At 39.2% G+C, this 25580-nt stretch overlaps 1 protein-coding gene across 2 annotated transcripts in view; it reads left to right on the top strand.

Annotated features, from left to right (window-relative positions):
* Window positions 1-25580, top strand: part of LOC126282235 (ubiquilin-1) — a 93632-nt gene that overhangs the window by 41813 nt on the left and 26239 nt on the right. The window contains exons 7-8 of one of the 2 annotated variants that reach the window (XM_049981813.1): window positions 6779-6933; window positions 21002-21221. In XM_049981813.1, the coding sequence (XP_049837770.1) occupies window positions 6779-6933; window positions 21002-21221 (375 nt within the window). The remainder of the gene's footprint in view (window positions 1-6778; window positions 6934-21001; window positions 21222-25580) is intronic. The other variant, XM_049981814.1, reaches the window with a different exon arrangement.

The following is a 25580-nucleotide window of genomic DNA, read 5'->3' as shown; positions in this document are numbered from 1 at the left end:
TGACAGCAACTCTTGCATTTGCTACTGTTCCTTTCGAAATCATTCTAGAAATTGACAACAGAAGATAGCATCTTTCAATGGACAGGCAGCGAGACTTTCATACTCTGTTCTTGTGTGAAATGAGTCCAAGTTTTGAGCAACAGCAGAATTGCACCTTGAGAACATCATGGTCCATGACGTAATCTGATGCACTCTTTTGGACAAAGTGTGGCGGTTCGAGTTATGTTTGGGCTGGGTCACCAAAGTGTTAAAAGCGTCTTGCATTAAAGTCTGCGCTAAATTTAGAGCTCATGTTTCTGATACATTGCCATGATCTGTTTTTTTGAACCTTGGGGATCTGTTCTGTATCTTACTAATGTATTTAGTATGAATCTCTCAATTGCTGTCTGTACTATTTCTTTGAATGTGTCATATCCATTCTACACTTTTGTAGTTAGTTTGGAAGAAGCGGAGACTATTCATGTGATAGCATGACATCACAGCTATATACATTTCTAGCAGATTGTGGGAAATTATTGCGAATGGTGATTTGAGAGGCATTACTTTCATAGTATGAGAGCCATTTTTTTTCAACCTTTGTTAGACTATAAATAAAAGACAAGTTCATAGAAAACAATTATTTTACTACCAAAAGTTTTGTACACTTATGGTTATTTTTCAACATCACCACCGAAAAGATTGAGGCATTTATCATACCTGTGGACAAGCTTTGTAATACCCTCTTCAAAAAATGTTGTCGTCAGTGATGCCAAATGAGCATTGATGTTGTTTTGAAGATCTTTGTTGGTTTGAAAGTGCTGCCCTTCTAGCCACATCTTCAGTTCAGAAAAAAAGTGAAAGTCGTTGGGTGCCAGGTCAGGACTGTATGGCAGATGATCGAAAATGTCCCATTGAAATTGTTCAAGGAGCAGTTGGGTTATGCCAGCAGTGTGTCGACGAGTGTTGTCATGGTCAACACAATTCCTGAAGTCAGCATTCCTCTGTGTTTGTTTTGAATGGCTCTCCAAAAATGTCGTAAAGTTTCACAATAAGCAGCTGCATTGATAGTGGTTCCGGGCTACATAAACTCTACAAGCAACACACCTTTTTGATCCCAAAACGTGGTAGCTATAACCTTTCTGTTGTTGAATGATTGATAGAATTTTTTGGGTTTGTTTGGTGAATTTGGATGCATCCATTGTTGTGATTGTCATTTTGTTTCCAGTGCGTCAAATTTGATCCAAGTTTCATCTCCAGTAACTATGTCAAAAAGTTCTCTCCTTCATCGTGTTAACGGTCAAGGAAATTCAAAGCTGACATCGTATAGTGACTTTTGTGGGTGTCTGTCAACATTTTGGAACTCAGTGAGCACTAAGTTCTTTGTAGGCTAAATGTTCAGTAATGATGGTGTGTATGACAGATCTTGAAATTTCCGGAATTTCCATAGACAAAGTAGTCATGGTGAACCTACAGTTTTCTCTAAACATTCTGTCAACTTGTTCAACAAGGTCACCTGTAACGACAGACTTGCGTCCTTGACGCCCTTCATCATGCACTCCAGTTCGGCCATCTTTAAACTTTTGGCACCATTTATACACAACACCATCAGTCATGAAGTTATCACCATTCACTCGGCTCATTCTCTGATGAATTTCTGTTGCACTATTCTCTTCCGCTTGCAGAAACTGAATTACACCAATGATGGCAGCCATGTTTATGTGGCTGTGGTGCAACACAGACTGATGCCCTGAGGTCGGCAATGGCAGAGTGTGTAGTATGAGAGTTGCGCAGTTTCCTACAGAGCTTGTCCACTTTCTGCCGCTCGTGTAGCTGCCATACTAAGTGATTTGAGGTTGTAAAAGAAAGGCCCTCGTAAATTTCCTTGGAGCGTTTGTCGCTCATTCCAAACACTTTGAGGACTAGCTGCTTAGAAAAATTTCAGGCCCAGAAGGCCAGACATTTACATCATTATTTAAAATTTTACTGTCACATCTGTGTTCAATATATCTTAAAGAGTAACACACACTAAAGAAGACCCAGCTTAGAAGTTACTTTCTCGTATTTATTTTAGTTTTTTCATTTGCTGATTATCAATAATGTAGGCAAAAAGCAACAGGTATTCAACCAGGTAACTCAAAAAATGTTTAGTGTACAGCTTGTAGTAGTTGTATTTTGCAAAGCAAGAATATATATTATCGTGACATATTTTCCAGAGTTCGAAGTTCACTGCCAGGCCATTCAGAGCACTGTTACAGTCTCGGTTTCCGTATTGTAGCATGGGTATCACACTAATGATATTTTGGTATTGTGTGTTCAGAAATACTGTGCTGTATTTGGTGGAATTCGTATTTATACTTTTGTAATCTGAAAATAGGCACCGTACGTGTTACCGTGCATCAAAGATCTTTCCAAAATGTGTTATTTTTTTGGCTGGTAGTGCCAAGAAGCTCTATACCAGTGTATAAATCCTATGCCTTTCAAAGGATTGATAAATTTTAGAGTTCGAGGGAATATACAGGGTGAACACAAAGTCTTGCCCTGATTACAACAATCTATTACAGAATATATGTTTGACATAATAATTTGCATTTGATGCCGTTACATAGTTTTTTTTAAGACCACTTATGTTAGTAAACCTCAATGTGTGCTCCCTTGGTAGATCTGGGAATGTCGAGGCAGTATTCCAGTTCCTGCCAGGTGTTCTGTAACATGTGTTCTGTCACAGTACCCACAGCAGCCTTTATCCTAGCCTTCAGTTCGTCGAAGTCAGCAACTGGTATGATGAAGACTCTGTCCCTGATATAGCTCCAGAAAAAAAAAGGTCAAGGGGCGTAACACTAACCTATGGAACGGTTGTAGAGAGTTTCAGGGAGAGCATAAGGGAACAATTGACAGACATGGGGGAAAGAAGTACAGTAGAAGAAGAATGGGTAGCTTTGAGGGATGAAGTAGTGAAGGCAGCAGAGGATCAAGTAGGTACAAAGGCGAGGGCTAGTAGAAATCCTTGGGTAACAGAAGGAATATTGAATTTAATTGATGAAAGGAGAAAATGCAGTAAATGAAGCAGGCAAAAAGGAATACAAACGTTTCAAAAATGAGATCAACGGGAAGTGCATAATGGCTAAGCAGGGATGGCTGGAGGACAAATGTAAAGATGTAGAGGCTTATCTCACTAGAGGCAAGATAGATACTGCCTACAGGAAAATTAAAGAGATCATATAATCGATCTTCTAGTATCTCCACGCTTCTTCCATGTGGACAACCTTTCTTCAGTTTTAATCTAAAGTCCATAACCAATAGATTGTGTTCAGAGTGCACATCTGTCCCTGGAAATGTCTTAAAATTTAAAAACTGGTTCCTGAATCTATGTCTTAGCATTATATAATCTATCTGATACCTTCTAGTATGTCTAGGATTCTTCCATGTATACAGCCTTCTTTTATTATTCTTGAACCAAGTGTTAGCCATGATTAAGTTACACTCTGTGTAAAATTCTACCAGACGGCTTCCTCTTTCATTTCTTTCCCCCAATCCATATTCACCTACTGCATTTTCTTCTCTCCCTTTTCCTACTATCGAATTCCAGTCACCCATGACTATTGAATTTTCGCCTCCCTTCACTACCTGAATAATTTCTTTTATCTCGTCATACATTTCATCATCTCTTCATCATCTGCGGAGCTATTTGACATATAAACTTGTACTACTGTGGTAGGTGTGGGCTTCGTATCTATCTTGGCCACCATAATGCGCTCACTATGCCGTTTGTAGTAGCTTACCCGCATTCCTATTTTCCTATTCATTATTAAACCTACTCCTGTATTACCCCTATTTGATTTTGTGTTTATAACCCTGTAGTCACCTGACCGGAAGTCTTGTTCCTCCTGCCACTGAACTTCATTAAATTCCAATATATCTAACTTTAACCTATCCATTTCCCTTTTTAAATTTTCTAACCTACCTGCCCGATTAAGGGATCTGACATCCCACACTCCAATCCATAGAACGCCAGTTTTCTTTCTCCTGATAGCAACGTCCTCCTGAATAGTGCCTGCCCGGAGATCTGAATGGGGGACTATTATACCTCCGGAATATTTTACCCAAGAGGATGCCATCATCATTTAACCATACAGTAAAGCTGCATGCCCTAGGGAAAAATTACGGCCTTAGTTTCCCCTTGCATTCAGCCGTTCGCAGTACCAGCACAGCAAGGCTGTTATGGTTAGTGTTACAAGGCCAGATCAGTCCATCATCCTGTTACTGCGGCAACTACTGAAAAGGCTGCTGCCCTCTTCAGGAACCACACATTTGTCTTGCCTCTCAACAGATACCCTTCGTTGTGCTTGCACCTTTCTATCTGTATCGCTGAGGCACACAAGCCTCCCCACCAATGGTAAGGTCCATGGTTCATGGGGGGCATTTAATCAGGTAATCTGGTAAAAATCTGGGATTTTTCTTTCATGTAATTGTATACACCCTGTTGATGGTTCTTTCCCAACATAGCTATTACAGTTTACATTTATAATACAAATGCTTCTGAAGTCTATCCTCATCCTCTACTGGACCTGCATCCTTTGAAACAGAACCTGTGTTTGCATTTTCCCTGAGACCCTAATGCCCAGTCCACTTCACGTTACATTTTAATCGCCATCTGTGTGTAATGGACCCCTGACCTCTTAAGCAGATCCTAATTCCTCTCCATCCTATGGTGAAAGTCAAGGAAATTGCAGTTTGTACAGTCACAGAACCATCTGAGCCTCTGATTCAGACCCTCCACATAGCTCTACCAAAGGTCCACAATTTGTCTGTCAGTGATGCTATGCATGGGTAGCTCTGGCTTCATCCTGGAAGCAAAACTGGTTGAGCCACCAGAAACATAAGAGAATCTCTTTTTTGATCCAAAATGGCTCATATCATTAGTACTGGCAGAGCCACTTCCTGTTGATGGCTGCACCCTGTGCTCTTTGTGACATCTGAAGGAACTGCTGTTCATATGAGATAATTTCCCTCAGTATAAACTGAGTCACAATTATCTTCCCCTGATTGGCAGTCATATTCCTAAGGGGCTCCACCATATGCCCAAATTGGAGTTCCCAACTTCCAATAATCTCACCCACTGTTAAGGCCCAGCTCTTGGAGACTAAGGGGGTTCCAGTGGAACAGAAAAAATGACTGCAGCTGACTCAGGATTATTATCAGCTACAGATGGCTCCTGAAACCTGTTTGTCAGACTTACTGTGGAGGCTTTGCTATCATTTCCCCAGAAAGTCTTTTTCCAGCTGGTACACCCTGGCATATACAACCTCCCATTGGCTCACTGGTGAAGGTTCAATTTGAATGCAGGCAGCAATTAGGCCCACCATAATAGTAGACCAATTGGTGGACACACGGGACATTTTGGTCGTCCCTTGGATCACTACATTCAGCCCCTCACAATGACACCCATAGGCAGCAGCCTTAATCTGCATGACCAAAGCAAGCACTGCCTGGTGCTGTGAGTGAACTGTGCCCAACTCAAGATGCATCTGAATGCAGCATTCACCAGCCCTGTCCATACTGAAGATGGTGGAAAATGAACTACTCTCCTGGTACTGCTAGTACAAAATTCAATGACTGACTGACAGCCCAGTCCAACGGCTGCTGGCGGATGATAGCAGCAATTCACATGGTGTAAACCTGTACTACAAAGTTTCTAAAGCACAAGACTATATCTCGAAATACACAAACAAGCAAGAAATTTACAATTAAGCTACAAAAGTATGTAGACAATTCTAAGTAAGTAACTCACTTTTATTTAGAAGCCCATAAAATGAACACGAAAATGAACTGCTTTCCTTTTGCTGTTGTCTCAGAAGTCAGAGACAGGCATAATGGTTCATCATTAATTCTTAACAAAATTACAGTTAATCACCGTTCACGATAGGAAATATTCACTTCCTCTTTCCCCATTCCAAAATCCTGGCCTGAGCTGTCTTCTATTGTTTGTGGATTGTGAAATAGTATACACATTGGAGTCTCACATGAGAGGAATAAGGTTCAAACCCCTCTCCAGATATCCATAATTTGCTTTTGTATGGTTTCCGTAAATGAATCAAGGCCAAGACAGTTCCTTTGAAAAGACCACAGTCTCTTTTTTGCCCACACTTATCCAGTCAGATCTTGATGACCTTGTGGATGAGTGTTTGAACCCCAGTACATTTTTCCTTCTAATGGCATCACATCCGTGTGACTACTGACAAAAGTACAGTACCACTGTTGGGAAGCTGCTAACAACATTTGGATGCAGTAACTGAGGCTGATCAGGGCACACTGACCGGAATGAGAGGGATTGTAATGTTAACTTTTTATCATACAACAAAACTTCTATTCATTAGAAAATCATTTATATAAATCTCTTTTCAAGTAGCCCTCATCAAGTATTACTTTGATCAAAAATAAGCAGACATATGGATAACGTTTTCCATTTTATCTAATTGGAAACACACTTGAAACCTTACAAATTGTGGAGACAGTGCAAGACTCTTGTTCTCATAGATTGATCAGTTAAAAATGCGTAAAAGAAATTGCCAGAATGCTGCACAATTGCATTACTGTCAGTTTAGTTTCTCTTGAAAAGTGAATAAAATTTCAGGCTGCATCTTGGGTGTCATTTTCGTGTAATACAAATGATAAAATTTAAGTAGCTACCATGCTGCTATTATTTAAACAGTGAGACACATGGCTGTTACTTTCGTTGGTTTACTTTCTCTTAATAAATAGTCTGGTACACTTATGTGGTCTGTTTCTGTATAAATTTCAGGGGCAGATGCGGCAGATGCTACCAAACTTTCTACAGCAGTTGCAAAATCCTGAAATCCATAATCTGATGTCAAATCCCCAGGCATTAAATGCATTGCTTCAAATACAGCAGGGAGTAGAACAGTTACGTAATATTGCGCCTGGTTTTGTTAACAGGTTTGTAATGTAAAGCATTGTTTTGTTTACACTTAAATCTGTAATGTATGTACACTACTTCTTTTGTCACTGAAAATATATTTACAGTGCTACTTATTTAGCATTAAAGTCATTCTAAACATATGAAACGTTTGTAGATTCAGGTGTTTGAAGGCTATGTGTAGAACATTGGAAGTGCCAGTTTTGGTAAGTAGCATATCATATGAATAATTTTGGGAAAGTGGGAAGTAGGAGAGTTGATAGATCAGGTGACAAAATGAAATTATTATGCCTTTCAGAATTTGGATGAGGGTATTTTTGCTGTACAGGTCTGATAATGACGGACTTCTAAGAATTAGAGGACAAACGTACAACTACAGAAGCCAAAATGTAGCACCTTTTTTTGGTGAATGATAGTAGCATCTGTTTTTGGCATAATATGCATCTATTTTACATAAAGTTTGGAATGCTGCATGGTTTAAGACAAAGTTGATTGTAAAAGATAGGAAAAAAGAAAAGAAAAAACTTATTGAAGATGAAATAATAATAAAAGGGAATAAATAATTTTAATTCTCTATAATAATAGCTTTTTGAGTGGAATAGTTGCTTCTACAGAAACTTCAACAGTGTTTTCAGAAAAAGTCTTTTCTTTTTTCAGCTCTATTGACATTTTCAATAAATGATTGTTCTGTCAGTAAGCAGCAGCAGTTTTTTGCTGGTGGGCAGAGTGCTTCTCTGGTTTACAGTGGTTCTTGACAAAGATTTTGAATCTGTACTTATAATTGTCGATTAACATGTTGTAGAGCCCTTGCATGGGTCATGCAGCCCATACTCTGACATCGTTACAGATAGACCCAGTGAGGTACATAGGGTGGAAGTATAACTGGAAATAACTTAGTTGTGCTTTCGAATGCTCAATAGGTGAGGAGTAGTGTGGTGGTAATATGCCCCACTTCCCTCTTGCAGGCCAAACAGTCTACACAGTGTTCTTTGTTTCTGTGAAAGCAGACTTGCTTCATGGACCCCCTGATCCCTTGGGGTGTCGTGAGAATAGCACTTGAGCCCTGTGATGTACCAGGATTAGTCTCCAAGCTCATTTTAAGAAAATAATGAGCTGAACACAATGCAGAGCAAAGCAAAGCAGAGTGCACCAAACATTTGGCAATGGCTATACTGGGTGCAGTTGGAAATTTGCCAGTTTCTTATGAAACATAGTACAAAACACTCCACACCTAAAACTGCCATGTTATAGTGTCCATAGTTTTGCATAATGCCAACTTCAGCTAGCAGACAGACAAATGCATTTCTTTGTTCTAAAATTTTAAGCATTATGGCTGAGACCTACATGGCCACATGTGTATTTTATAGTACCAATTCAACTGCCCACTGTTTGTAATATGACAGGAGAGTAACATACGAGCACAGTGATATGTTGTGCATAGGTGTGCACTTTATTATGGACATGCTTTCTTATGCTGATTCTCTTTCCAAATTGGGCTTCACCAGATGATATGCAATACCAGTAACTGAAAACAGTTTACTTTTTGAATATTTGTATGCAAAAAAAAAAGCTATTTCAAATTATGCCTGATGAAACAATTCATCTGGATGTGGTTAACTGCGCCGGCCACTGTGGCCGAGCCGTTCTAGGTGCTTCAGTCCAGAACCACACTGCTGCTGTGATTGCAGGTTCGAATCCTGCCTTGGGCATGGATGTGTGTGATATCCTTAGTTTAGTTAGGTTTAAGTAGTTCTAAATTCTAGGAGACTGATGACCTCAGATGTTAAGTCCCATAGTGCTTAGTGGCTCACTACAAAATAGCATTTATTACACAAATTCACGTTTTTGCTTTTTCATGCAGAATTTGCATCTATATTCATATTTATTACAAATGTGAATTTTTCTAGTCCCTAGGTGTAACAGATGTAAAAAAAAAAAAAAAAAAAAAAAATATATATGCCTTACCCAATGAGGTGCCTTGCAAGAGCCAGTTGACCTACAGCAGAAGAGACAGCTGCTCACAAAATTAAGACATGTTCATTGCCACTATTTTGTGTAAACTGTTCTGGTAGTTTTTTTGTTCTTACCGTGAGTTTACATTATGTGACTTTGCATTACCACCTGTATTATGTAATAAGAAAAAACAGTGTTTTGAATGAAAGGCAGAAACTATATCCAATAATTTTAACTGCAAACATAAAAAAATATAAGAGCTGCAAATCCAGAAGATTAATGTTTCATGGCCCAGCCAGGCATTACACAGCAAGCTCCACAGTAAATACGGGAACACCTTAATGAAACTTCAGAATACAAACCTCAACATAAATACAACAAAAGCTATCTAACTCATGATATAGTTCCAGACTATGTACAGAACTCTGTGAACAGCATGTCATCTGCACCAAGTAAACTGGAAAGGAAAGCGGAGATTATGCAGCTCAAACATGAAATTTGGGAACTGTATGCAAAAACAGTTGTGCAATAACGAACTTTAAAAAATAAAGAAAATAATACAAGAAAAATGAGAGAAACATAAACAGCACAAACATACCTGCTACACTCATCAATTCCATGACAGACTCGTCACCCTAACTGGCATTAAACTCGCAATAAAGGAGAAAAGCCTACTGGAAAAAGGACCAAAACACAACATTGAGAAACACTTATCATACAAAACGATGGAAGATCTCCTAACAGAATCTGAATACTTTATAACAGAACAAGAAAGGTGGAGTACCCCAAATTTTATCGCATTCATAAATTTTTAGATTTAGATAAATTTGAGTGTGTGAAATTAATGGCATCTGCTGTATAACAGTTATGCTTATCGACAAGTTTACAACTACAGCCTCTGGTAATAATAATAACAGCAGTGATGATGAAACTTCCTGGCAGATCAAAACTGTGTGCCGGGCCAAGACTCGAACTTAGGACCTTTGGAAGGTGGGATATGAGGTACTGGCAGAATTGAAGCTGAGAGGACTGGTTGTGAGTCATGCTTGGGTAGCTCAGGTGGTAGAGCACTTGACCGTATAAGGCAATGATCCCAATTTCAAGTCTCGGTCCAGCACGTAGCTTTAATCTGCTGGGAAGTTTCATATCAGCACTGGTCCGCTGCAGAGTGAAATTTCATTCTGGAAACAGTGGTGGTGGTGGTGGTGGTATAGTAATAATAATAATAATAATAATAATAATAATAATAATAATAATATGCATAGCTTACCTGACAAAGAAATAATTGTTGTTGTGGAATTTTGTTGTTTTGTACATAATTAAGTACAGTTTAGGGCAATAACAAAATAACATGAAAGCTTTTGCAGATCACCCACTTCACATTTTTGTGTAAATGGGAGATTTTATACTTTTCCAATTTTTTGGACAAATGTACGAGATCTCTAACAGATATATTAGTTAACAAATTTATTCTGAGCTGAAAATCAGATATTCTTACACTGTACTTACACAACTACTAGTGCTAACTGTACATTTCCTGGTTAAATGTTCACTTGTAGTCAAGCGTATTTGATTTCATCTCTCTCAATTAAAGGATCTGCTCTTGGAGGCCCTAGTTCCTTTGTGGCTATTTTTCCCTGGCAATTAACTCCTCTGTTCCCAGAATGAGATTTTGACTCTGCAGTGTAATGCGTACTGATATGAAATTCCCTGGCAGATTAAAGTTGTGTGCTGGACCAAGACTTGAACTCAGGGCCTTTCCCTTTCGCGGGCAAGTGCTCTACTGACTGAGCTACCCAAGCACAGCCCACGACACCTTCTCACAGCTTTAATTTTCTGTTAACATTTCAAATAGATTCAACATACTTCATGTTTACACTGCACATGAAAACTGATTCCTGCACAGTAAACAACCAACTCCAAACACAAAGTGCCATTTGTGGAGATGATTAAACCCAAGTAGTAATGTCTACCTACATGGTCGCTTGACTAGAATGCAAATGAGGTGCCAAGATCCATAAGGACCTAAAGCACACCGCCATCGATTCCACTTTTAAGTGAGTATCAGAGAAACCAGTGATATAGCTTTTTGTAAATTTTCATATACACCTGTACAATGTGGGGTTACAGCACAGAAAAACCTGATGCACCATAAGAACAGCAGCTTTCAGAAGCTTCAATTAATGCTACAATTTCACAATCAACAGTGATGCGCTTTAGGCCCTTCTGTTTCTCATTGCCTCAAATGGATTACTGGATGGATAAGTCATAACTTAACATACTATAACTCAATCAGAAACCCACAAAATAGGTTTACTGTCAGTACAACTTCAACACATACTGATAGCCAGAGTAATTTTACTATAGCGTATAGTGAGTGAATTGGCATATCTGACGAGTGTGCTATCACTAGCAGTGTTAATGCTGAGTGAACAGGGATAAAAGTCTCTGCAGTGTGCTATCAACTGGGGGCACTGATGTAAACTTCTGGTTGAGTGGCAAGGGCTAGCTGTGCACATAGTGAACCGTGCATGTTGTTTGTGAAATCTTTATCTATTTGGCCTGTAAGGCGATTACATCACTGGAGCTGCACGTGCGCAAAAGCTCCTTAAAACATGCACAACTGAATATGTGCTCACGACCCTGATGCCAAGTTCCATGTAGTTGAGAGGGGCAGTAGTGCTGTATTCCAGCATTTGTGTTTACAGCATTCAAAGAAAAGTAACCAGTAAATTCGCAAGGTGTCGAAAGTTTGGGTGTTCCTGTGTTCTTGCGCTCTTACACAACACCTGCTTCTGGTGATTATGAATGAAAAGGAATACATAGATAAAACATTAGTGTTTCTGAAGGACAACAGCATCACCAAACTGGCCAGTGACCCAACAGCAGTGACAGAGAAATATTCAGCAAGCACTGAAAAACAGCAAAAATACATTTTTGAAAGGCCTGATAAAAAAGAATGACACACACAATCTCTGAAGGCACTCACTCTGAAATCCCTACCAAAGGTGCACAAAGAACATACCTGTTTAAAACTGATCATCAGCTTCAGGAATGCTCCATCATATCACCTAGCTCAACATACACAAACGTTACTAAAGAAAATATACACTTTCGAAAACAACAGGAACCTAGAAGACTCGGTGGAACCAGTAGAGAGAATCAAGAACATTGAGACCAGACGCAGCAAGCCATATATCATTGATGTCACATCGGTATGCACTTGCCTTCCAGTAAAAGAAAAAAAATGACCACATCGCAGAAAGACTGAAACAACAAGGAAATACACCAGACTCGCCCATTAATTAAATAGCAACCATATTCAAGGCCATAACAATGCAAAATTACTTCACATTCAACAAAGAATTTTATTCCCAACATGAAGGACTGCCAATGGGATCATCAGTTAGTGGATCACATTAGTGGCCTCCTAGCCAACATATTCACGAACAACCTAGAAAACAAGATCTTCATGCAAATAATAATAATAACAAATACAGAGTTATGTGCTGTTACCATTATGTCAGTGACATAATATGGCTGACTGAAGAAACACACACACACACACACACACACACACACACACACACACACAGAGAGAGAGAGAGAGAGAGAGAGAGAGAGAGAGAGAGAGAGAGAGAGAACTTTGTGTATTGAAATTACAAAGAGTACGTTTAATATATGTGTACAGAGCCCTCAGAATTCGAAAGGAAGAGGATCAGTCATAACAAAACATGAGTAATAACAAATATATAAATAAAACAATTAGTCATGTCAAAGGCATGTTTTTAAAAATCATGGAATGTGGAAAAAAATTCACATTTACATTGTCTGGTTTGCAGATGACAAGCTATTAGTGCCAGACACCGTATAGGTGGTCCTGCAAAACCATATAATATAAAGTCAAGGTAGGAAAAAATACAAAGAAAAACTGTCGTAAGGCCACATTTTGTTTGACTAGTTACAACCTAAAATATATTAACTTTTTACAGTATTTCATTAAAAAAAACCACTGATGATGGCACAGAGGTGACGAAACATGTTTGAGTAACAAGGAAAGCAATGTTTTGCCTAAAAAGCATAACCTATATCCAATAATTGTAACTACAAATGTGGAAACATTACAAGCGCTGTAAATCCAAAAGATGAATATGCACATGGTAATTTCCATTTGCATCAGTGAACGAAAGAGTACAAAAACCACTTCAATGCACGCAGCTACGGAAATTGGCATAAACACATAAGAGTGTAAGTGCTTGCTATAAAGTTGACTGAGTTGATTGGGTGCCAGGAACTAGAAAATGCAAAGCAAACAGTGCACTCAAATCCACAATCTTGCCATAAGACAAATGAGGAAAACTTCAGTTGTGTGTGCTGCAAATTGTTAAGCCCTAATGTTCATCACTGAAGGGAAAAATTGTGTAAAACAAAAAAATCTTTAAACTTGTTTTATTTTAACGTAATCTACATGGCTTCTTTTTCAAACTTATTTATCTTGTAGATCTGAAGATAGCTGCCAACAGCTGAAACTGGTAATTTTGTACTGATATTGTGTGAGATTGTGCCAGAAAATAAATTATTTTCAAAGTAAGTATTTGAATGATCATTGAGGTCTCCACTGTGACTTGAAATGTTATTCTTTCCAAAATCTTGGAAAGCTTATTAAAACCAGTGACCAAATTGAATAAATTCTGCATTAAGAAAAAGAAGAAAATCCTCCAAAGAAAAAGTAGAGGACTCTCCAGGGATGTGGGGGGCCAAATTGAGAGAACCAGTTCATTTAAGCTGTTAGTTAGAATAGTTTCTCCATCTCAGCATGGAAAAAACCTCACCTCTAAAGTGGTTCCCAAACACAGTTCTTCATTGATGGGCCAAGGTTGCATGTGGAGTAATTAAGGCTCTAGGAAAAGCTCTTGTGGTTATGTGTATACATGACTCAAAGCTTATTGACTCACCTTTACTAAGAGTCTGTAACCTCCACAGAAGGGATATCTCTTTGGGGTGGGAGAAAAAGAGGAGCAGCTGTCTTTGTTGGTGGTACATGTCACTCCTTACCTCAACTTGTCACTATCAGTGTAAAAGCAGTTACTATCATGGTGTATGTGCCAAGTAGCTTTACCCATTCTACCACCACACAGTGACATAGATGTGAAGAGGTACTACTTGACTAATAGAGCTCATGCACATATTCCTTCGAGGAGGCTTTTGATCACATGTCCTTCAGCACTACTATGTGATTAATCTCCTCAGTTGATCTCCTTGATATGCTCTCTGACCTTCACTGATACTGAATAAAATCTTCGTTTTCAAGTTGCATCAATTTGAATAAAATTCTTGAGCTTTTGATGGTTATTTCTGCCATAGTCAGGAGTAAGATCCCTGACTGTTGGGGCTGGCACCTTTCTCCACTTCAGTAGCCAAGATTGTGGCCTCTCGCACCATCAGAGATGGCTAAAATGATCTGTGTGCAGAAGGTGAGACTAGCAGCTCATAGAGGCTCTGGCCTGCCACAGGACCAAGTGATGTCAGGTGGTGTGAGGGTCTGGAGCCACATTAGAAACTGGTGCTCCCGCCTCACTTCAAGTGTCAAGCAAGCATCCGCCTTTGCTTATCCAAAGCCCACCCCCATGCCCTACTAAGTGTGTACACCTGGTCTCTGTTAAAATTGTTGCTGCTCATACTAATCCCAACCACCTCTTTTGTAACAGGATCCCAGTATGTTGATGCATGAGCCAAAATCTTGGCTGTATTTTGTCTCTGTTTTCCAGGCAGTGCTCAGCTGTGACCAACTTGACAAACGCCCTCTGTTTCATATTGTGCTTGTGCTCGGTACAATGCTCTGCAACTGTGCAGATTGTCTGATCAACATAGATGCTGCCACATTCACAAGGGACACTATACATACTAGGCACATGAAGAGCTGTGAAGAGGGTATAGCGTATCTTGAGGTGGGCTAGAACACAGGTCCCAGTCCATGGCTCTCCAGTGCATGTCTTAACTTGCTGCTCGTTGCCCCACAGTATGACAGATAAATTAGGACATGGGCTGTGTAGACATGGACTGGGACCAGTGTTCATGCCCACTGCAAGATACGAGGTGTACTGGGCACTGTTAAAGGTGACATGGCGCTTTGTGTGCCTGGTGTGTATGGTGCCCTTGTAAATGTGGCAGCATCTATATAGGTCAGACAATTGCACCAAGCACAAGATTCATATTAAAGAAGGGAGTTTGACAAGTTGGCCACAGCTGGGCATTGCCTGGAAAACAGACCAAAAATACAGTTTGAAAATAAGAGTCTTGGCTCTTGCATCAACATAATGGGATCCCGTTATAAAAGAGACAGCTTCTATCAGAATGAACAGCAACAATTTCAACAGAGATCAGGGGTACACACTTAGTAGGGCATGGTGGAGAGTTTTGGATGTTGAAAGGAAGTAATGACGGATGCTTGATACTTGAAGGGAGGCAGGAGCAGCAGTTTCAAATGTGGTGCTGACGCCCTTGTGCCACCTGACGTCACTCAGTCCTGTGGTGAGCCAGAGGCATCACGAGCTGCCCAACTTACTTTCCAGGCACATGTTGTTTTGGCCCTTGCTGATTGGTGGTAGAGGCCACACTCGTGACTATATAGGTAAAAAAACCGTGTGAGCCTTGACAGTCAGTGGTATTGCTCCTGATGATTGTGATGAATATGGCAATCGAAAGCTTGAGAATTTTTTTTTTATTTGATATGGCTTGAAAACCGAGAAGAGTTTATTCAGACATGCTGCCGTGAAAGACACAGAGGACTTCACTGATACATACACACAGGACCTGGCCAATGACATTCACTCCAGTGACAAGTTACCAATCTTGATACTGTTGCCAGAGAGAGTAGTGGCTGGCAGAAAGCCATTAAGTAACAAAACCAACTTGAAGCTCTGCAACCATTTTGCTGTGGTTAAATATCATGTCAGCATCCAGAATGGGTAGATCCCACTCCAACCTGAACTTCTGCATGGTCTTTAACGATTTTGTCAGTAGGATGTTAAACTCCAATATTCTTCATGCCCTTACATTGAGTCAGTGGTGTCCTACCTGATAGTTTTATATAAAATAACAGTGCCACTCATAGTAATGTTGTGTTACCATGTTTTTAATGACTACAGGTAGTATTACATTCACAGTAGAGGGCCCACATTCAGTGCTGTTACCTTCGGTACAAGTTCAAAGTTTCCATTTCGTCTCCCAGCAGTATGACAAGTATGTGCAAGCTGCAGATGATAATGAGGCTCAAGAAGTGGGCACTAAACAATGATTTTACATTTTTGGTAGAAAGAAAAGATGTGTTGTTACTAGCTGTTCGTGTCGTCCACTGCAGTCTACTGTTAGGGGATTAGAGAGCCCTAAGGTCCATCAGGACTAGCCCAATCCTGAGCTCGTTTCCAGTTTCTGTACTAAGGCTGATGAGCTGCCAATCCCCATCAGGTGTCAGTTCATCAAGTTGCAACAAACATCAAAAATATATTTTTGATAGTGTGACATCCAGGTTGGAATATCAGTGATATTTTAAAAAAGGATAGATTGCTACTAACCGTAAAGGTGACATGTTGAGTTGCAAACAGGTACAACAACAATACTGTTACACATTGAGATTTTGCCGAAGTCTTGCATGCGCGCACGTAACTGCTATCTCTAGCCACTCTGGCCAGATGCAGTTAAAGGAAGAGTAAATCACTGGCTTGGCTTTTTCAGTAGATCAGACCCTTCTCTCTCTTTTTTTTTTTTTTTTTTTTTTTTTTTTTTTTTTTTTTTTTTTCAAATTTTAGAAAAGAGTCTCCAAGTGTTATTTTAAATATTTGTTTCACGGTATTGTAATGTGTATTATAACTGCAACAAAGAAAGTCAAAACAGATTGAGTTCCTTGGCTACTCAGACTTTCCCTCATTGTGTTTCCAGGATATATCCACAAGGTACCCACATAGGGAATAATATTATTTGTTGTATATGTTCTTGACATCACAGAACCAGATGAGTGGGCATCACTAATGAAAGAAATTCCTCATATTCCCTAATTCTCTTAATGTTGCTGGAGTTTAGTAAAGGTTCCCAGCAAATAGAGTGCCCCAAAACATAGAAGGTACACTTTTCTTGCTACAACAATGGGGAAACATTCTTCTGGGACCAGGGCACATGCAGATAATGGAAAATAAGCAAGCTGATATTAGTCAAGGATAAGTGTGGAGGAGACAGGGTTGAACTACATGTTGCTCCTCTGCTGGCTTTAATTTAACTGTTGATGTAGGTCATGAATTAGTGGGAGGAAGAGTGACTGGAAATGAGATACAGCAAGCTGTGGGTGGTGAACACAATGGCCTGGTCTTTGCTTTTCTGCTCCCAGTCACAGAGGTGAGATGTCGGTCACCTGCCCCATTAGAGAATACACTCCGTGACCAATGGCTTTCTGACTCAGCGAGAGTAACCAGTCATTTGTGATGCCTCTGATGTACAAATCTGTGTGTCACATTTTAATGGCGTATTTGATTTTCTTATGAAAGGCTGTCAGTAAAATGCAGTGGGCATCTGCACTTTATATCAGCTCACAAAGAGGTAAATGTTTTAGTTTTGTTTATTTTCTGGACTCCAGCCTAAGCTTTTATGTTGTTTATTTTGGTGTACTACAGAGCGGCTAGCTCGTGCTTTTCTTTGTACGTTGTCAGTCATCCACATGTTTCTGCTATGGCTGTTTAGCTTTTCCTCATTGGCCTTTTTATTTATTTATTTATTTTTTTACCTGATCAGTGTACATTTTATCATTGCTGTAAGTGACATTTATGATTCCATTTTTAAACTTTGACTTTCTTTAAAGGCATGTACTTAAGTGAACAGTTTGAACATTCAGGTGTCAACTACTTATCATCTTCATCCTCCAAGTAGTGCTGGCATGTGATTCATTTTGAGTCAAGAAAACATTGTCCAAAAGAAAGCTCTTAAAGTGGAATGAAGGACAGTTTGTAGCGAGCTACAGTGAAACTAAGTAAAACTCCTTTTCAATGATTCTTAGAGACCCAGAAAATGTTTTCATAAACAGGGGTTTTCCTTAAATGGGATTTTTGCCAGAGTATGTGACAGGAGCAACCCAGAATCATAATTGAAACATCATTGCTTGATATAAGTGCTATTTAATTACAAAATAATCAATATTTTGTGCTGCAAATTTATAAGTTAAATTGATTCCTCTACATTAAAAGATTTAAGGAAATTTCTGATGATACCAGCTCCTTGCACAGCAGCAGTAAAACTTGGTGCAATGGTCTCCTTTTTTTCTTCTTCTTCTTCTTATTATTATTAATAATCATGTCACCACGAGCCCCTGCCTGAGTGTTCCTACACAAGCATGCACACGGTTCACTTGCATCAATCTTGGATGGGGAAGTCAGGACGACATCATCAAAACAAAATCCTAGATGTCACATTCTCAGAAGTATCAGTAAATCCACTCCATTCTACTTCTGGGAGAATGTAGTCTCCAACAGCAGCTGATATACTGCAACCAGTGTTCCTGAAAAAGTTTAACACAGCCTGTTAGGTTACAGAATTCCAGGCAGCAACAAATATAGGCATAGCCTGTAGAATGCTGTCATCACATCCTTTCTGTCAGGAATGAAACTGTCTTCAACACAACTGCTACTCTGGCTTCAACAGAACGTATTTTGTTGCCCAGATCCATAGGCTGCAGTTGACTTGTAGTGTTTGGAGGAACATAACATTTACATTCCATAGAAATTGTTTCGTTTGGTATGTGGAGGGCAGTTGTGAATAATGTGTAAAATTTTCCTTCCTGCTGCACACGTCTTAGTATCTAAATGCCTGTAAAATCTCGTAAGGACTTCTAACCTCATCCTGACACTGCTGTTGTACTGATAAGTACAAAATAACATTTTTAGGTTTTCGAAACACCAGGAAATTTTAAATTTTTGTATTATTAATAGAGGCAACTTTCCACTTCCATCACTATTTACACACATTAGGATTATCATCCTTTCTGCATTTATTTTTACTTCTGTGGAATTTTACTCCCTTAATGGAATATGATTTTGCAGGAGGTAAATTATAAAAGATGCCAGTCTCATTAGCGTTGAAAGTGTCTGAAGCTCATAATCCTGCATCGATTGAGACCTGTAATGTTCTTCCAGTAGTTTACACTTCCTGTGACCACTATCCTACCATCCCACTGTCTGCATTTACACTTCAAAACAACAGATTGACATTTTTAAAACATTCAACCACCCATTTGATGCTCTGAAATTTTCAACACTGGTTTCAGGGAAATTTCATGAGCCTTCTCATATTGTATGTTTCTTTTTACAGGAATGCTGCCACTTCTCATTCTTTGAAACCACTTTAAAAGGATTTATTCCACATAATTGAATTTAGACGTGTGAATGTTCTTCCATGTGGATCTGTAGGAACTTTTAGCTTTGGCATTTAAGAACGCTTTCTTATTTTTTAGTATGCTGCACACTTAGACAGCGCTAAATCATATTTGTTCGCCATGTTAGGAAGTTAAGATTGTCATTGACATCACGGATGATAGGCAGCTTTTACTAAGTTCTAATCTTTCTACGTTTGCAGGGTGTAACTCCACAGAAGTAAAATTGAAAACTTTGACACTTCAATAGACAAACATCTATATTTTTTGCACTTCGTAGGCTATGACTGTGACATCAGACCATATGGCCTAACTTGCATGTTAGGCAGGATGGAAATTTCTTTCAAATTAATTCAGTGCATCTGCTGATTATCACTACAAGGAAGTCAAGCTACTAACTAGGTACCTGTCGACCGATTGAATAAATTTCCATTTACTGTGCTACATGACACAAAATATGACTAGCGTAAAACTGAAAGAAATCAGAAACTCACAGGGCATGTAAGAAATCGTGTAAAAACTAGATTTTAATTTGCAGAATATTTCATGTTTAGTCTTTAAAAGTTTACTTTTTCTTGAAGTGGGGGAGGGGAATGACATTGTCTTTATGCGAGTTTCACCAGGACTGATGAAAATATTCGTTAAAAGATGGTTTTCCTTAAAAGTGGGTTTTGTTGATGGAGGGTGTTACTATAGCTACTTTCATACCCAGATGTATCAGAGAGAAATCAGTGACTGATCATGTTAGAACAGTATTGAATGCTACCTATCTGTTCTAGACTATTCAAACTATTTTTATCTATTATTTCTCAAAACAAATGTGATTAAAACTAACAGCACATTTATATATCTTTTACACTACTGACAATAGTTATTTATGACTTAAGATGGTATCTGTGTATTTTGTTTTTTCCTCCCACATTTCTTCAGAAGATAACATTCACTGTCTTGGAAGAAGGAATGCCATTCTGGAAATTAGACTTATTGAGATGGACTGGTAACATGAATCTTGCTTCAAAAGAGAAGATAGTTTGAAATTGTGGCTCACTCCTAAGATGTATTTTTCATAGTGCCCACAGATCATTCCATCAGCTTTTTCACAAAAGATAACAAATAATTCTTATCTGCCCTTGCTAAAGCTAAGCTTGTTTTGTGCCCACTTTGCTGTGTATGAAATATCACAAAGAAAAGAACTAAACACTTCAGTGTTGGCAGATTGATAGTAGTGCAAATTTTCAAAGTTCGTAAGTTGATGGAAGGCAACACAGAGTGTAAGGGAGCAAGACTAATCTAGTACCCTACTCATACCCATAAACCATTTGACAATCGTCAATAATATGGGGCACAAGTAAAAACTTAATGGAATATGATGGCCTTAATAACTGCTTTCTGGGTATTTCTGTCCGTCAGATAGCAAATTTTAATCCATCAAATATAGTTTAAACATTAATTTGGTAGTATATATTGTATAGTAAGTGTTTGGCAGAAGTTTTCCAGTTTTCAAAAGTTTTGCACGAAAATGCATTTTCGTAAATGTTAGATTTGTAGGCTTGTTGCTGAAGTTGAATTGATAATGTAGCACTGACCTGTTTTGAATTTTTCCACTTTGTACTTGTTATTTCATTGATTCAAGAACAAGATGCTATTGTAGCAGACTATAAACTGACTGTTTAACATATAAAGATACATTGTGCACAACAGTAATATTTCAAATATGTGTGCAGTATGGGCATGACTGCACCTGCAACATTGGGAGGTACTACTGCTGCCACGACGACTTCTTCTAGTGCAACTACCAGTTCACCTGCAGCAGCAACAAACACTTCATCAGCAACAACTGCTACATCAACACCTACAAGCACCACGACCACCACCAGCTCTATTGCAGGAGATACTCAGGGAGCAAACCAACAGGATGTCTTCTCGCAGTTCATGGCTAGAATGGTATGTTCTTGTTGGAGTGGCAAATTGTTTTTATCAGCATATTTTATATGTGTATTTGTATTTATTGTAGAGACATTGAAGGGTGCTATTGGATCAGTATTGTCTAGAGCAGACAATGGAGAATGTATCGTGGCTTGAGGAGTGTGGAGAGATGAGAATAATTGTGAGGACCATTTCTATGAAATGCAAGGAGGTGGCTTTGAGGGAAAGAACAGGAGGAATTGAAAGCCCCAGCAGCAAATAGTCGTGGGTAAACGGGGAAAAGTTAGGACTGTGGAAAAGAGATCCGAGGAAGAGGGAGAAAGTAGAAAATACAGGTTAAAAATTAAAAAGGGGGATTAAACAGAACTCATTTTTTAGCCCATCTCATTCTTAATAATTCATTGGTATTGAATAAGTCAACTGTTTTATTTGGTATTGTCTATTGAGTTATTAAAAATAACTTTGTTAATTTTGCTATAAACATTGTGATTCCCAAAATAAATATAAACCTATCTAAACAGGTGACCAACAGTGCAATCTTTAGAACAACATTCAAAACTGTACCATGGACATTCTCATAAATGAGAGTGGAAATAATGCAAAACCAATGCAGTAGCCCATTTACTTGGTGCTTACAGACATTTCACACACATTGAAGAAAGCTCAATAACTCACTAGAGAATAGATACTAACAGCATTTGAAGAAATATTTCAACTCTCTCTGTAACATAACACAATAAACACTAATATCGGGATATTTTCACTACAGAAGCAGAACATATTTTATAATAATGCTGTCAAGACCACATAAAATTAATATAGCCAAATAGAGAAAAATAATAAAGGAATTATATAATGACAAAAATAAAAACTCAACAAACAAAGAACATACTGGCATTAACAGGAAAGCAAATTAAGAACAAAATCCTAGTACCACTATAGTGTCAAAAGCAGGTGAGAGGGAGGGGAGGGGGAGGAGGAGGAGGAGGAGGAGGAGGAGAGAGAGAGAGAGAGAGAGAGAGAGAGAGAGAGAGAGAGACTGAAATATGCTATTGTTATACCTTAGCATAAAAAGGAGTATAGATCTGATGTCAACAATTACCATCCAACCTCCCTTCTAACAGCTTTATCCAAAAATTTTCAGAAACTTATGTATTCAAGAGTAGCTTCACATATCTGTAAAAATGAAGTACTAACAAAATGTCAGTTTGGTTTCCAGAAAGGTTTTTCAACAGAAAATGCCATATATGTTTTCACCAATCAAATTTTGAATCATCTGAATTACCGAACACCACCCATTCCTCCAACTGGGAACTATCAAGAATGGGGTTCCTGAAAGGTCAGTCTTGGGCACTTTGTTGTTCTTCTTAATATATATTAATGACTTGCCATTCTATTTTCATGAAGAGGCAAAGTTAGTTCTCTTTGCTGATGATACAAGTATAGTAATCACAGCTGACAAACAAGAATTAACTGATGAAATTGTCAATACTGTCTTTCAGAAAATTACTAAGTGGTTCCTTGTAAACAGACTCTCACTGAATTTTGATAAGACACAGTACATACAGTTCCGTACAGTGAATGGTACAGGGTGTTTCAAAAATGACCGGTATATTTGAAACGGCAATACGGCAGCGAATTGACGCATGGTGCACGGAATGGCAATTGAATCTCAATGTAGACAAGTGTAATGTGATGCGAATACATAGAAAGATAGGTCCCTTATCATTTAGCTACAAAATAGCTGGTCTGCAACTGGAAGCAGTTAATTCCATAAATTATCTGGGAGTACGCATTAGGAGTGATTTAAAATGGAATGATCATATAAAGTTGATCGTCGGTAAAGCAGATGCCAGACTGAGATTCATTGGAAGAATCCTAAGGAAATGCAATCCGACAACAAAGGAAGTAGGTTACAGTACGCTTGTTCGCCCAATGCTTGAATACTGCTCAGCAGTGTGGGATCCGCACCAGATAGGGTTGATAGAAGAGATAGAGAAGATCCAACGGAGAGCAGCGCGCTTTGTTACAGGATCATTTAGTAAACGCGAAAGCATTACAGAGATGATAGATAAACTCCAGTGGAAGATTCTGCAGGAGAGACGCTCAGTAGCCCAGTACGGGCTTCTGTTAAAGTTTTGAGAACATACCTTCACCAAAGAGTCAAGCAGTATATTGCTCCCTCCTACGTATATCTCGCGAAGAGACCATGAGGATAAAATCAGTCAGATTAGCCCACACAGAAGCATACCGACAATCCTTCTTTCCACCTACAATACGAGACTGGAATAGAAGGGAGAACCGATAGAGGTACTCAGGGTAACCTCCGCCACACACCGTCAGGTGGCTTGCGGAGTACGGATGTGGATGTAGATACTAAACGAGCAGCGATAGAAATACACCGTTTGTTGCAATATGCTTGGGACAACAGTACATTTTCAGGCAGACAAACTTTCGAAATTACAGTAGTTACAATTGTCAACAACAGATGGCGCTGCGGTCTGGGAAACTCTATAGTACGATATTTTCCACATATCCACCATGCGTAACAATAATATGGCGTAGTCTCTGAATGAAATTACCTGAAACCTTTGACACCGTGTCTGTCGGAATGGCTTCACATGCAGATGAGATGTACTGCTTCAGCTGTTCAATTGTTTCTGGATTCTGGCGGTACACCTGGTCTTTCAAGTGTCCCCACAGAAAGAAGTCACAGGGGTTCATGTCTGGCGAATAGGGAGGCCAATCCATGCCACCTCCTGTATGTTTCGGATACCCCAAAGCAATCACACGATCATCGAAATATTCATTCAGGAAATTAAAGACGTCGGCCGTGCGATGTGGCCGAGCACCATCTTGCATAAACCACGAGGTGTTCGCAGTGTCGTGTAAGGCAGTTTGTACCGCCACAAATTCACGAAGAATGTCCAGATAGCGTGATGCAGTAATCGTTTCGGATCTGAAAAATGGCCAATGATTCCTTTGGAAGAAATGGCGGCCCAGACCAGTACTTTTTGAGGATGCAGGGACGATGGGACTGCAACATGGGGCTTTTCGGTTCCCCATATGCGCCAGTTCTGTTTATTAACGAAGCCGTCCAGGTAAAAATAAGCTTCGTCAGTAAACCAAATGCTGCCCACATGCATATCGCCGTCATCAATCCTGTGCACTATATCGTTAGCGAATGTCTCTTGTGCAGCAATGGTAGTGGCGCTGAGGGGTTGCCGCGTTTGAATTTTGTATGGATAGAGGTGTAAACTCTGGCGCATGAGACGGTACGTGGACGTTGGCGTCATTTGGACTGCAGCTGCAACACGGCGAACGGAAACCCGAGGCTGCTGTTGGATCACCTGCTGCACCAGGTGCGCGTTGCCCTCTGTGGTTGCCGTACGCGGTCGTTGTACCTTTCCAGCATGTTCATCCGTCACGTTCCCAGTCCGTTGAAATTTTTCAAATAGATCCTTTATTGTATCGCTTTTCGGTCCTTTGGTTACATTAAACCTCCGTTGAAAACTTCGTCTTGTTGCAACAACACTGTGTTCTAGGCGGTGGAATTCAAACACCAGAAAAATCCTCTGTTCTAAGGAATAAACCATGTTGTCCACAGCACACTTGCACGTTCTGAACAGCACACGCTTACAGCAGAAAGACGACGTACAGAATGACGCACCCACAGACTGCGTTGTCTTCTTGTCTTCTATATCTTTCACATCACTTGCAGCGCCATCTGTTGTTGAAAATTGTAACTACTGTAATTCCGAAAGTTTGTCCGCCTGAAAATGTACTGTTGTCCCAAGCATATTGCAACAAACGGTGTATTTCTATCGCTGCTTGTTTAGTTTTTATTGCCGTTTCAAATATACCGGTCATTTTTGAAACACCCTGTATGACGCCATTAATAAATATAGACCTTAATCAGAAGCATATAGCTGAGGTAGAATATTCCAAATTTTTAGGTGTGTCCATTGATGAGAGATTAAATGGGAAGAAACACATTGATGATCTGCTTGAAACGTTTTAGTGCAGCTACTTACAGAATAAGGATCATTGCAAATTTTGGTGATAAACATCTTAGTAAATTAGCTTACTATGCCTATTTTCACTCATTGCTTTCATATGGCAAAATATTTTGGGGTAATTCAGCACTGAGGAATAAAGTATTCACTGCACAAAAGCGTGTAATCAGAATAATAGTTGGAGTCCACCCAAGATCATCCTGCAGGCATTTATTTAAGGATCTAGGAATATTCACAGTAGCTTCTCAGTATATATACTCTCTTACGAAATTTGTTATTAACAACTAAACCCAATTCAAAAGTAATAGCATTGTGCATAACTACAATACTAGGAGAAAGGATGATCTTCACTATTCAAGAT

This window comes from Schistocerca gregaria, chromosome 7 (genome assembly GCF_023897955.1).
Source record: "Schistocerca gregaria isolate iqSchGreg1 chromosome 7, iqSchGreg1.2, whole genome shotgun sequence".
NCBI lineage: Eukaryota > Metazoa > Arthropoda > Insecta > Orthoptera > Acrididae > Schistocerca > Schistocerca gregaria.
The sequence above is the reverse complement of the archived record's forward strand: the minus strand, read 5'-3'. Positions and strand labels throughout refer to the sequence as shown.